This window comes from Chenopodium album, chromosome 11 (genome assembly GCF_948465745.1).
Source record: "Chenopodium album chromosome 11, dcCheAlbu1.1, whole genome shotgun sequence".
NCBI classification, from domain to species: Eukaryota; Viridiplantae; Streptophyta; class Magnoliopsida; order Caryophyllales; family Amaranthaceae; genus Chenopodium; species Chenopodium album.
In genome coordinates this window covers 54,050,493-54,063,585 of record NC_137844.1, presented here as the reverse complement: position 1 = coordinate 54,063,585, position 13,093 = coordinate 54,050,493, and the positions used below count along the sequence as shown (strand labels likewise).

Here is a 13,093-nt window from a genome sequence, read left to right as displayed (position 1 = left end):
CTCAAAAGTTGTTATAAATTGTAAATTACAACCTAATTTAATTTTGGAAACATTGACAAGAATAATCCCAACTTTGCCTCATTCGCTCAAAATAATCCCAATTTTGGATTATTTTTTAATAATCCGAACTTTAATGTGAATTTGCTTCTAATGGTCCCGAGTGACTTGTAACCTGTTGAATAGGTAATTTCTTTTTTTCTTTTAATTTAATTTACACGTGTAAACACCTAGTTGGTCAAAAATAAGTTTGAATTTTAATTTATTTTTTGAAATATTATTAATTACTAATTAACATTTAACTAACAATAAAACTATTTTTTTTAAAATAACTATAAAAAAAAACTAACTAATTTAAAAATAAGTAAATAATAAAAACCCCACCTCCACCAACACCAGCACCACAGCCCTAGCCATCTCCCGTCTCGGCAACTGACCACGCCAGCACCAAGCTTCACTATATCCATCGTCAGCCAGCCCACTTCCTCCCTTTCCCCCTTTACCTTGTGCCCACGACCATTATTGCTGCTGCCCAAGCCCCTGCCAACGCACCAATTCAAGTCGCTTTCAATCGCACAACATCGCAGCTCCAATGCTAGCATCACAGCAACAACTAGCACGTGTACTCCTCACAACCCCCAAGGGAGGGGGGCTATTCATGGTGGGGTTAAAAGGGTTAGGGTTTGGCTGGGTGGTCGCGCGATGGGAAAAGGTGGGGTTGGGGTAAGGGGAAAAGGGAGAAGATAGGTTGATCGGCGTTGGAGGTTGGGGTGGCTAGGTGCCGACGTGGCTGGTTGCCGGCAGGGATGGCGGTGGGAGGGTGGTATGGCTGGTAGATTTTTTAGTTAATTAAAATTAAAATTTAGATTTTTTTTTAAATTTCCTTTAATTTTTTATAATTTTATTTATTTTATTTTCATTTTTTAGAACCAATCAAATGCTGACACATGTCAGGTAACTTGTAAAAACAAGTTAGATAACCGATTGGGTCCATTAGAAGCAAATTCACATTAAAGTTTGGATTATTGAAAAATAATCCAAAGTTGGAATTATTTTGGGCGAATGAGGCAAAATTGAGATTATTCTTGTCAATTTTTCCTTTAACTTTTTCATCAGTTTGCATGTCAAAGAAGAAATATAATTGAAAATCAGTAATTTTTTCATCAGTTTGCATGTCAAAGAAGAAATATAACTAAAAACCAGTAAAAATAATTTCAGTTCAGTAAAATAATTTAAGTTCAGCAAAATAATTTCGGTTCAGTAAAAATGATTTCAGCTCAACAAAAATAAGACGAAGTGAACGGGGCCTAATATTAATAAAGGTAATCACATAAATAAACATTTTAGAGGGTATAATTGTCCAAACACTATTCATAAGAGTTATCTTATATAGCACTTTTTAAAAGGTAGGGATACAATACCATCCATAGCTTTCTTACTTCTATTCATAACTACATAAGTTCGCGTGACTCCAAATCTCTAACCTCTCATCCAAAAATATCTTTGTTTTTGTTGTTTAGAGGAGCCACAAGGGCGGATGATGGGAATCAATATCAAGATATCTTGAAATCAAAATCAGGAGGGGAGCTCTAACCACTTGAGTTATCCGTGACTCTTTGTGTGAGAGTGAAATATTCATCTTTGGGAACAAATCGACAATTTTTTTTTTATTTTTTTGAATAATATCGACAAAAATAATTATTCTAATTACGTCAAGTTAGAGAACTTCAAAGACAGTAACTTGAAACAATCCAACCAAATCCAAAATGACACAATCTAAAATTGGATAGGCATGGCCGCATGGACACGATAATCCAAACCCAATCCGTGACCTGAATTGACATCGATTATTAGGTCCTCGTAAGAGAAGCGGCAATCTTAAGTCCTGCAGTATTTCATTCGCACTCCAAAGTCCTGCTAAAGCACATGTTTCAATGAACATTTTTTATGCCTCAAGGTTAGGGCCTTGGGGGTTCCTCCAAGTAAATAAAAGGGAGGAGAACAATACTGTGTCTGTATGTGTGTGTACATCCAGTAGCTTGTTGCATACCGCAATCCTACCAAAGGCCACAAGGCGATAATGGTCTTTCTGTTTAATAAAAGCTGTAGTCCTTTACGCATATAAACGTAGAACTGGCTTGATACAAGGATGCATAAAACACATGCTGTGATGCTGATCCTTCAAACCAAGGAAGTTCAACATCCAAAGATCTGCTAAACATAAAACTAGGAGAATTTTTAGCCACATAAACTGATAAACACCATGGTCAGCTCACTTTCTACAACATTTCAATCTAAAAGTTGTATTTGGTTGAACAAAATTAAGGAGCTGAAATACATTATTGCAGAAATCTAATCCCATGAGTAAGTAATGTGATGAAACCAGGGGCTATAATTTATTGTCGTAAAGCTTTGTTTCTATCCCAATTGTATGGGACCTAAGTAAAGCTGCAATAAGGAAAACAGGGTTAATTTGAGACATCAATAACCCCTACAATTGCTTCAGTTGTCTCCGTAGATCCATTTCTCAGCATTGTGTGTGTAACTGACCAATTCCTCAGGCTTGAACCAAAGCTTGATTTCATCCTTAGCTGTTTCTGGGCCATCACTTCCATGGATAATATTTCTACATTCAAAAAATTAAGTCAGATTAACAGTGCCCAAAAGTTGGTCATTAAGAGCAAGCAGTATTCATCCGAATCATTAGTCATAAGTAGTAATACCTTCCAACGACGACTGCAAGGTCACCTCTGATGGTTCCTGGTTCTGATTTCTGTGGGTCTGTGGCTCCAATGAGTTTCCTTCCGTATTTAATCACCCCCTCGCCTTCCCAAACCTATGAAAATAAGTAAGTTAGTCACAAACGATTTGGAAGTCACGTCTCTCGTGAAAAAAAAAGATTGTTAACTAATTTCTCACCATAGCAACCACGGGGCCAGAGCTCAGAAAATCACAGAGTCCGTTGAAGAAAGGCCTCTCTGACAGATCATGATAATGCTTCTGGGCAAAATCCTTTGAGGGAACCACTACTTTGATAGCAACAAGCTTGAAACCCTTTCGCTCAAAACGTGCTACGATTTCTGAGATCTAAACATTGGAAAAGTAATCTGTGTTAGTAAAAAAAGAACGAAAAAGGCTGTCCCAACTGCAAATCTCAATAGTAAGACACTCAATGGAAAAAAAAAAGGCACAGGAAAAGTACTTACCAGCCCTCTCTGTACTCCATCAGGTTTGATAGCAATGAAAGTACGCTCCATCTACACACATTTCAGTATGAAATCTCTCTTAAAATCCTTTTCATGATTTAGAAGAGTACTTGGCAGGATACAAATTCAACCATTACAATTTACAAGAATTAAGAGATCTTAAGAGGTAAATACAGCAAAAGCTAAGCAGGTACCTCTGCAGCATAAGCTTCCTGGTCCTGAAGCAAGTAAGCTACATTGCGAAATAGGCAAGGAAAACAGCATATTAGAGAGGGAAAATAAGCGGAAACACCAATAGCATGGTACATATCAGCAGAAATTCAGGAAATAACCTATCACACAATGCATAGAAAGAAACTACTTCTTGACCCCATTGATAAACAGCATAAAATTAGTTTTTGTAGACAAGATTTAAGCTTGCTGCCGTTTAAGCTCTAGCTAGTGGTAAGGCTGCTCTTCTACAATGTCATATGGAAGAGGTTCCAAATGTCACGAAGCTAAAACAAAGCAAGGTACAAGGCTTCTCTACCTCCCACTCAAAATAAATAAAAAATGTCAATGACATGTAATTCTTTCTTAGTTTTAACTTCCAATTTACAAAGGCCCATAACATGCATTGACTGATAGAGAACTGTAATAAAGCACATAAACAAAAAAAATTCCTCATTTAGTCTTCAGCAATACAAACTTTCTACAGGACAATAATTGGGAGGAAAAAAAAAATACCAAGCCTAGGTTTCTCAAATTATTGTATCATTACATATTGAACAACAAACCATATCTAAATTTCTTTACCATATTTAAGCACAAATATAGTACTTTCTGTCTTTCTACACCTTAATTTTAATGTCAAAAGCATTCTTTTTTGGGTCCCAATAAAGTTGTCAAATTAGTACCATTTAGTGCTTTTTACTAGTAGAAAAACGAATTACCCTTCAAAATTATCTATTGATTAAACTTTTAGTCCCAAAATTTGAGAGATACGGATGGTTCAATAATTCAGCAATCACACAAAAAGATAAACAACAAGAAAGAAAAGACATGAAAAGAAAATCATTGAAAGGGTAAACTATTGGGCACCTGCTGCAGGGATGGCCAATGTGGTGGACAACCATGTTCCGGATGCATTGGCTCCTCCGAGAGAAGCCAAGTGAGACGCTTTTCCTCTCAAGGATACAGCAGCAGTAGCAGCCACTGTTCGTCCTTCTGCAATTCAAACGCAAAAACGACTTCAAAAACAATACTTAATCCATTGTATGATAACAAACAAATATACTCAAGAAAGCACAAACTCGCCCGCTTAATCGTTTCATATCGTATCCGTTTCATATCGTATCGTACATGTGCACAACTTTTATAAAACCATACCCTTCAAGCTGTAATGAAGACAAGCAACATACATAATACATGCATTTGAAATCCAAAATCGTTTACAAATCATTTTCAATTGACAAAGCAAATAAAAGATGAATCCTGAAATTCAATTTCATTTATCAATCTACCTCTTTTCTAATAACAAAGTCAAACAATCTTCTATCCTTTAAATTAATTATGTTGTTCTTTGTTATAACCTAAATATCAAAATAACCCTAATTTAAGGATTTACAAGCCTTTTAACATCTCAAAGTCCATTTCAACAACATAATTAAACAATCAATTGACGACTATCATTCAAAAGCAACAATCTAAAAACTTAACCTCAATTCAAATTCAAACATAGTTACTACACTAAAGATCATATCTAACACTTCCTCCGTTTATTCTTAGACACAACATTTTGCATTTCCCACTACTCACACACCGACAATCTTTAGCAATTTATAATAATAATTAAACAAAAGATCTTGTTAGACTCGTCTCGATTTATGTTTTTAAAACCAACCTTTAGTAATGATAAGCAAAACACGTGGAATAATATTACTGATTGAAATCATGCATTGACAAGCGCGAAAACAACAACAATAATAATAATAAGAGCAAAGATTGTAATGAAACAAGAAGCAAATGAATGACATTTGACCAACGATCTAGGAGAGAGTGAGGGAGTACCAGGGACGAAGCGAGAGGCGGAGTTCTTGGAAGAAGAGAGAAAAGAGCGAGCAGCCCTAGAAGCAGATCTGTAAAAGTGGGACCTCATTTTTCAATGGAGAGAGAAAACAAACTCTAACAAAGAAGAAGATAGTGGGAGTGAGGTTACTAGAGTGACAGATCGATACAACAGTAGTAATGTTTTAAGGGTTTTGTTTGGCTTTCTTTTTATAGTAGTAGTCTAGTTGGTAGGATTTTGATGCTTTCTTATTTACTTTTTACTGTTGGAGATTTGGAAATGCTTTTTTTTTTTTTTTTTTTCATTTTTTATAACAATGCTTTTGCTTGGCTTTGTTTTGTTCGCTCTTTCCTTTACTTGCCTTGTTTAGGTTTTTGATTAGGAATCATACATTTGCTTTAAATGTGTGAGACATGTCTAATGTAGGTAGGTATTAGGTATATTGTTGATGAAGTTAGGTCAATTAGGGTTGTTGTATGAGGCGAGTAATTAAACTTATATTGTTATCGTATTGGATATGTAATGTAGTATTGACACTGGATCATTATTTGTATCGGCTTTGATGAGATCCAAGTTTTTAAGCTTTTGGATTTATATCTGCGATTATATTCGATTTTATACTTGGTTCAAAACTGAATTCGTATTCATCACATCATGGATCTGGATATGGATGTCATTGTTTATAAAATATACAAAGCAATTACTTTACAACATTTAAAATGTGAGCTTCTTATTCAAGGAATGCAAAGGAGATATTAATATTAATACTCCGTAATGAATTAGGAGCGTGAGGAATGCAAGGAAAGTCTAAAATTAGACATGAGGTTACAATCTTTAATCATGTCTTTCATAATTTGATAAATACCGTCATGTCTTGTTTAATTTTGCCATTGTAAATGACGCTACTACGACTCATTCTCCTTTCTTCTCCTCTCTGTTTCTTCTTTCTTATACCGAACAACTAGGTGGACTAGCTACACTCGGCCCACCTTGGGCCCTTCCATCTCTTGCAGTCTTGCCCGCACTAACCATCGCCAACTCCCACCCATCCACCCCCCAAACAACCAACAACCACCCCACCTTATTTTTTCCATCTCACTCTCTGCTCCTTCCCTTCCGTTTCTCCTCTCTTAAGACCTGTTCAGTTCAATTCAGCTCCTAATTTCCTTCTTTCATAAAATATTCATTTCAGTTTAGTTTAGTTTAGTTCAGCTCAATTCAGTAAATGTAAACAGACCCTTACTCATAGGCTCATAGCCACAAGTCCACAACCTTCACTACAACCAAATTAAAAGTAACAAAATAACAACCATAGTAGGATTCGAAAATAAAATACTTCCTCCGTTCTTTTTTACTTGACCTACTCCTCCTTTAACAATCTTTTGTAAATAATATGTAATGAAAAACATATTCATATAGGATGTTTTTGAATTCGTCTCAATAAGTACTATCATAATGTATGACTTTTATATTTTTTACTTATGGAGAATTAAAGTTAATGATCGTTAAACTTTTGCATTGGCAAGCGTGATAAAAGCAACATGACAAGTAAAATAAAACATAGGAAGTAATACTTACATCATAAAATAGAAAGGAAATTTTGCAAATCGCAACACCATACTGGTTCCAGACACGATACAATCATATTTATCATGTATGATTTGTTTAAGTAAAGTATTCACATGTAAAATAATCACAAATAAGAACTAGAACTTCAAATAACAATGAGTTGATCATCACAAATCATCCAAATTTCAATACAGGTAAATTAAGAAAAGAAATTTGATTAATCATTAAAATATCATCTTTACAAATATGAATAAATTACCGTAGTAATAAAAAAAGGTCAAATCGTTAGAAAGTTGCAAATACTTTTTCATGGATCACATATACAACGTCAATATATGATCAATTAGCAATAAACGCCTCCACCAGCAAAGGCAGCAAAGCTTCACAAATCACGTGGACCTTGTAATAGTGTTGAGTTTACTCTACGTACACTGCTTCACAACCTAATTATACTCCAATGCTGACAATTTAAGTACCTAAGTCATCATCCTATTTACAAGCAAGACATTTCCCCAAACAACTACGGAAATTGAAAAACTACTTCACATTACGTATCCTCGTTTCAAAAAACGTTCGTAAGAATGGAATTCTTAAGGAATTGATGATAAGGGCATGATTTATATGGAAACAAATCGGACGTCTGAATCAAAGCGAACTGGAACTCACTGTCAATAAAAATGTCCAGTTAATTTGACAGTAACTAGCGAGGGTAAGACAGTAACAGACTAACAGTCACGGCAGGGAATCAGGATGGGAACAAGTGTGGATTTAATGGCCAAGGCCAAATCCTCTGTTTAGAAGTTTCAGGAGGGGAAATTCGACGGGAGCTCAATTTGGAGTGGTGAACAATGGTGTCTGAAATACAAGGTGAAATTGGCAAAGAAAAAAGTTCGATCTGCAGCACTTAGTCGATTAGCAAACCTGAAATTACCCTTATTTTATTTACCTTGAATGTGGTTATATTTACAAGCACAATAATTAATTTCTGCACATCAAACTCAGATTCTCAATAACCTTATCTTTCTAGCTATATACATTGCTGAGCGTTGCTTTCACAATTTTGATCACCGGGGTCAGTTTTATCAGGTCCAAGCTTGCACTCTGTTCGTAATGCTCTTAGCCAAGAATCAACCTGTGCAATAAAGTTACAATCCAAGTATCAAAGCTAATGATCAAGAACAATTACACTTGAAATCATGCAACCACGGTTAAGGACATAGAACTCTAACAAAAAAGGTCATTTCATCTTCTTCTTCCTGCTGAACATGAATACATACAACAAAGACATATGGAGTTGATCATCTCTTTCACTTGGGACTTTATATTTCACCTCAAAATCAATGTAGGATCCTTGACATTGAAATGAGGGTATGGACAGTTGACACCTCATTTGGACCAAAAACATGATAACTTTTCTTTAAAAAGCTAACACATTAACAATTGTGTTCAAGTAAACAGTCTATGACCCCTCAACTATAATCCATCAGTTTTTTTTTAGTTTACTCACTTTGTCCTTCTACAGCGATTCATACACAAATCAGTAATACGAGATTGTTAAGTTTAGGTTATTCTCGATAAATAAATTCAAGTCATCATTTTTTGTAAAAATTTTACTTACAGAGAATAAAAAATGCTTTGTACGGAGTATGATCAAAGTTGTGTGTAAACTTTATATAACAGAGGGAGTACATAATACTACAAAACAAAATAACATGAAATTTCACACAAACTCAATAATGTCCGCTCATTTAAGATTTATTAGTTTCACATAAACAATTAACAAGTGACAAAATGAAGTAAATCTGCCCCAGATAAGAAAGGACATCTTTAACAGCAAATCACATACAAAAAAGTGAAGCAGTAGCTACTGGATTTACCTGTATCTCAGAATCGCTAGAACATTCAATTCTGAGTCCATAACGTGTAACAATGTAAAAGCAGTGCCAAATTTCTTCACCTTCTCGAACTATGCATGGCAATGAACCTACTTCATCAATATCGGAGAGAAGAGCTGAATCCTGAGGACTCAAATCTGCAGCAGCTTTATTAGATTATTAGATGTGTTGTATTAAAATCAAATGCTATCAAAATTTGTATATATTGACACCCCATTCAAACAAGCATACAAATAAGGCGATAAAACACTTTGACAAATGTGCCCACCTTCCTCATTCCTCAAGAAAAAGTGCTTACAAAACAAACATGTGACTTTTTAACAAAACACATCTAGGGAACATGTTATCGAGTCAAAGATACCATCACAAATGATTGAAATGAATAATACAGTTCCAGTCATTAAACATGTCACCTGAAATGAACATTCGAAGAAGATGGACCAAGGAATCAAATACCTGTAGAAGACAAGTAAAAGAAGATGCATGATCCTTGCAGGACTGTAAAGCGAGGAACCCAGTCATCGACATCACAATCATCAATAGGAGGTAGCTCGCCAGGTAGTGCCGCCCATCGCTAAAGATTTCAAAAATATATGCATCAAATTCAAGCAACATAGTATTGAAGTTGGTCCAAATACTGAAAGATTACAAATAGAACCCTACTGTTCTCATATTTAAGTATCCTGATAGTCGAGCCCGCCGCAAGATTTCATCAAGATGTTCCAACCTACATTAGCGGGAACATGTTAATGAAAGAGTACAAGTAGCTGGCTAGTTCAATGCATGTATACAAGTGGAAGAGAGAAGCATTTCTTACTGTGCTTTGAAATGAGCCTCTCTTTCTTCTACATCAGCAAGTTCTGACCGAAGGGATTCTAGTTCTACAGCACTCAGCTCAACCTGTGAGTTAGAGATAGAAAAGAGTCACATTTACATTCTTATTAAAAATATAAAGGGGATCGAGTAAGCAAAGTTAACTGCAAATACCTTTTCTTCACCATTAAGACCAGTGATATTTCGTAGTCCCTTCAAACTAAATAACCTCAACATGAATGAAGCAGTTTTCAACTTGTTCCTAGAAAATGAACGATTCTGAACTATGCTGAAGTCAAAGGAAAGAAAAATAATGGTGAGAATCAACTAACAAAATACTTCACTATTAGACTTTTCTTTTCAACTAATAAAGGTACCTGGAGGCACTGTTGGCAGTTGTATTTGAGAAAAATGAATGTCTATCTAAATGAGATGTTGTGCCAGATGTTGATGTATGAGGAGAATCTTCACCAGATATTGAGGTATCTGAACTTCTGGGTAGGGGAGAATCTGCGGAAGCGGAAGCTGAAGCCTCAAAATAATCTGGTATGATCTCTATAGTTCTAGGACCATCACCCATCAATGAAATTCCTATTTTGCAAATTGGCTGCAAAATTTCAACAACACAGTGAACAGTGAACACACTGAGGAAGGTTGTAGTCATTAGTATAATCCTTCAAGCAAATGAGAACAAAACATTGGCTATAATCAGCACATACTTGAAGGATATGGCCAACAGCATATCGAACAGGAGCAATTGCAAATTTTGCATGTGTAATAATAAAGTAGAAGTTCAAGATTAGTAATTTGCTTTTCACATGTACAGACATGGAACCATATTACTCTAAAAGGTTAACATAAGGTAAACAATCGTTATTTAAAAGTGTAATTGGGCAACTTTTAATGCAAATCTACTGTTCAATATACTCCACTTATTAGTTTATTTCAAAATGTAGATTCATTCTAATCAATTTTCTAAGGCATTACTCACCTTTCACCAAACCAAACACCAGTACACCACCAATAATAAATATCATTATAAAAATGAATTATTTGACATTAAATTAACTCTTTTTCACTCGATCTAAATGACCCTGGACAATAAATGCCATGTTTGCTTCAGTTCATCTTATAATATCAAAAAAATGCATGTATAACAGTCCAACTATTTGCATTGCAATTATTCTACTCTCTACTTTTGGTATTTTTGATATTAGCTATCCAAATTGTTTAATACGAAGTAAATCTCTATACATTTAAATACACTTATCCAAAATATGTTCGTTTTCCGCTTTTCTTAGAATGTATTGGGGGACGAAAATAGGGAAGAGAAAGGAGAGAGGAAAAATTTTCAACTTTGAAAGTTCATTAAGAAGTTAAGAAAGAAGGAAGCCTATAATTTTCCTCTGTTTCCCTAATCTGCAAACTAGGGAGCTTGATCCCATAGCCTCCCTTCCCACATCGAAACAAAGTACGATCCCGTCAAAAAAAAAAAAAAAAAAAAAGTACGATTACTCTATGTGAAAACCTATAACTGTGGCTGAAGACCTAACTGCAAACTGATGCCAAACACAGTTCACATACTTAAAAAATTAAGCGATCAACAAAGTACTAAACAAGTTAAAATAACCCCCCCCCCCCCCCCAAAAAAAAAAAAAAAAAAAAAAAACGATCTAAGAAATAAAGTGTTTTTGCAATTTCATGAAAGTAAAACAAATTATAGAAGAATGATTTAAAGCTCTTAAAAGGCATGTGGGAGAAGTGGAGAACTATAACATTTTAAGGAAAATTTCATGGCAGCAAGTATAAACTTAAAAACCCCCAAAATGGATATCTACTGGCACTCTTATGAGAAGTTCCCAAGAATTAATGTAATACAGAATTACAGGCAACTTAAACTATATGAAGAAAATAATTATGTATGGAAGTTTAAAATAAAATAAGAGGAATAAAATGGCACCAATTAGTAAGCCCATATTTTGCCTCACAGCTAATGCAGTCTTCAAATGACACACTAGTGAACAATATAGTAAATTATCTAGCATTTTAGCCTAATCAAAATCACAGATGGATTTCCCAGAGGAAATAAGACTCCATTGATCTGAAAACAAAGCTTTGGTCTATCAAAATCCTTAAATTCTTAAATTCTTTCTTATAGGCCATGTTAAGTGACTAGGAGTTGGATGTAGAGTATGTTACCCGTAGTAAATAACACTAGGCATATAAATACTAGTTCTGGTAATCGATAATTTGGCATGTCTATCAGTTGATGAAGTTTGCAATGATTTATGAGGAGTTTGAAATACTAGATCATTGCAAAATTATCAACCACAGCTGCAATTTCAACAACAGTTCCATTACTAAAAACCATAAGCAGCCACATTGGATGGTAAAACGACATCTCTTGGCAATAAATAATTCCTGCTCAATCCTAAGTAGCCTCAATCATCTATCCTCACTCCGAAACCCCTGGCAAGAGTTTCAATTGCCTAAATTTAACAGTTTTTAAAAAGTAGCCCTTGATCCAGCTAGATACCCAATAATCAAGAACATACTTTTTAGCATTCTCAACTTAATTGCTAAAAATCCTCATCCACTTCACAAAAAACTTTTTTTTAAAAAAAAAAATCCAAATTTGAACTATACTCAAAACAGAACATCTCAACAGGCGTTAATTAATTAGCCCTTCATCCTAAAATTAAAAAACCCAATCAAAAGTCATATTTCCACATCCATCACCCTCCAAACCAACCCTAAACCCTAAAAAAAATATTAAAAAAAGAAAAAAACTTGAATAATTCATTACAGTACTGAAATTGAACTCAACTCCATCATAACCCCAAATTAAATTCGAATCAATTAGCCCCAAAAGACAAAAATCGTATACATAATTGATCATAATCTTGACATCGTCAACTTATTCGAAAATTTATTAGTAGCAAATACGGAAATTAAATCACAAGCTAAATCAATAACAAAGTGCAAAATTTGCAAGATTCCCAGAAAAATTCAAGTACTTAATCAAGCAAAAGCAAATTCATTCAGCATAAAAATACAAGAAAAAAGGAAGTACCTTGTTAATGGAGATTGGAGCGAAGGGGGTTGGCGATTGAGGGGAGAGATTGAAGAAAGGGAAAGGGGTTTGAGTTTGTGGTTTTTTTTGTTGTGTTTAGTCCTGAATTAAGAATTAAAAATATGAGATTGACCAATGGTAGAAGAATACGTCTTATTTTTAACAATAATTATCATTTTATTGTGATGATTATATCCAATGAACTGTTCGTTAATGTTGTTGTACTCGAAAAACAATTGCCGAATTTGCCTGTGGTAATTACCGTTACACCCTCCACCTGATTTGCGGGTGTTTTTGGTAATTCAATTGGACTCGGGGAACAAAATTGTACTCATCGTTTTAAGCTTGTAACTAGACTTTCCTAAAAAAAAAAAAAAAAAAAAAAGCTTGTAACTAGACTTGGTTATTTAAGAGAGCAGTCCAATGATAAATTGATAATGGGTCAGAACTCACGATCAATCTAATAGGATCCTTAATACTACTTTCATTTCTG

At 34.6% G+C, this 13,093-nt stretch overlaps 1 protein-coding gene across 1 annotated transcript; it reads right to left on the bottom strand.

Annotated features, from left to right (window-relative positions):
• Nucleotides 1-2,249: 2,249 nt before the first annotated feature.
• Nucleotides 2,250-12,720, bottom strand: LOC145566868 (uncharacterized). Its single transcript, XM_081626149.1, has 16 exons — nucleotides 12,601-12,720; nucleotides 9,905-10,134; nucleotides 9,702-9,816; nucleotides 9,532-9,614; nucleotides 9,378-9,441; nucleotides 9,171-9,288; nucleotides 8,697-8,851; nucleotides 7,855-7,951; nucleotides 7,578-7,674; nucleotides 5,253-5,341; nucleotides 4,284-4,409; nucleotides 3,398-3,435; nucleotides 3,204-3,254; nucleotides 2,917-3,084; nucleotides 2,721-2,833; nucleotides 2,250-2,623 (listed from the first exon to the last, which is right to left on the bottom strand). The coding sequence occupies exons 2-16, from the start codon at nucleotides 10,105-10,107 to the stop codon at nucleotides 2,500-2,502; spliced, it is 1,641 nt and encodes a 546-aa protein (XP_081482275.1). The 5' UTR covers nucleotides 10,108-10,134; nucleotides 12,601-12,720; the 3' UTR covers nucleotides 2,250-2,499.
• Nucleotides 12,721-13,093: the final 373 nt, after the last annotated feature.

Excerpts from the sequence above, each read along its gene's own strand:
- LOC145566868 (XM_081626149.1), bottom strand. The coding sequence starts at position 10,107 with ATGGGTGATGGTCCTAGAACTATAGAGATCATACCAGATTATTTTGAG. Across the intron at positions 5,342-7,577 it reads TGGCCATTAAATCCACACTT|AATGAGGTCCCACTTTTACA; the intron begins GTTCCCATCCTG and ends TCTCCATTGAAA. Across the intron at positions 3,085-3,203 it reads ATGGAGTACAGAGAGGGCTG|ATCTCAGAAATCGTAGCACG; the intron begins GTAAGTACTTTT and ends TCCAATGTTTAG.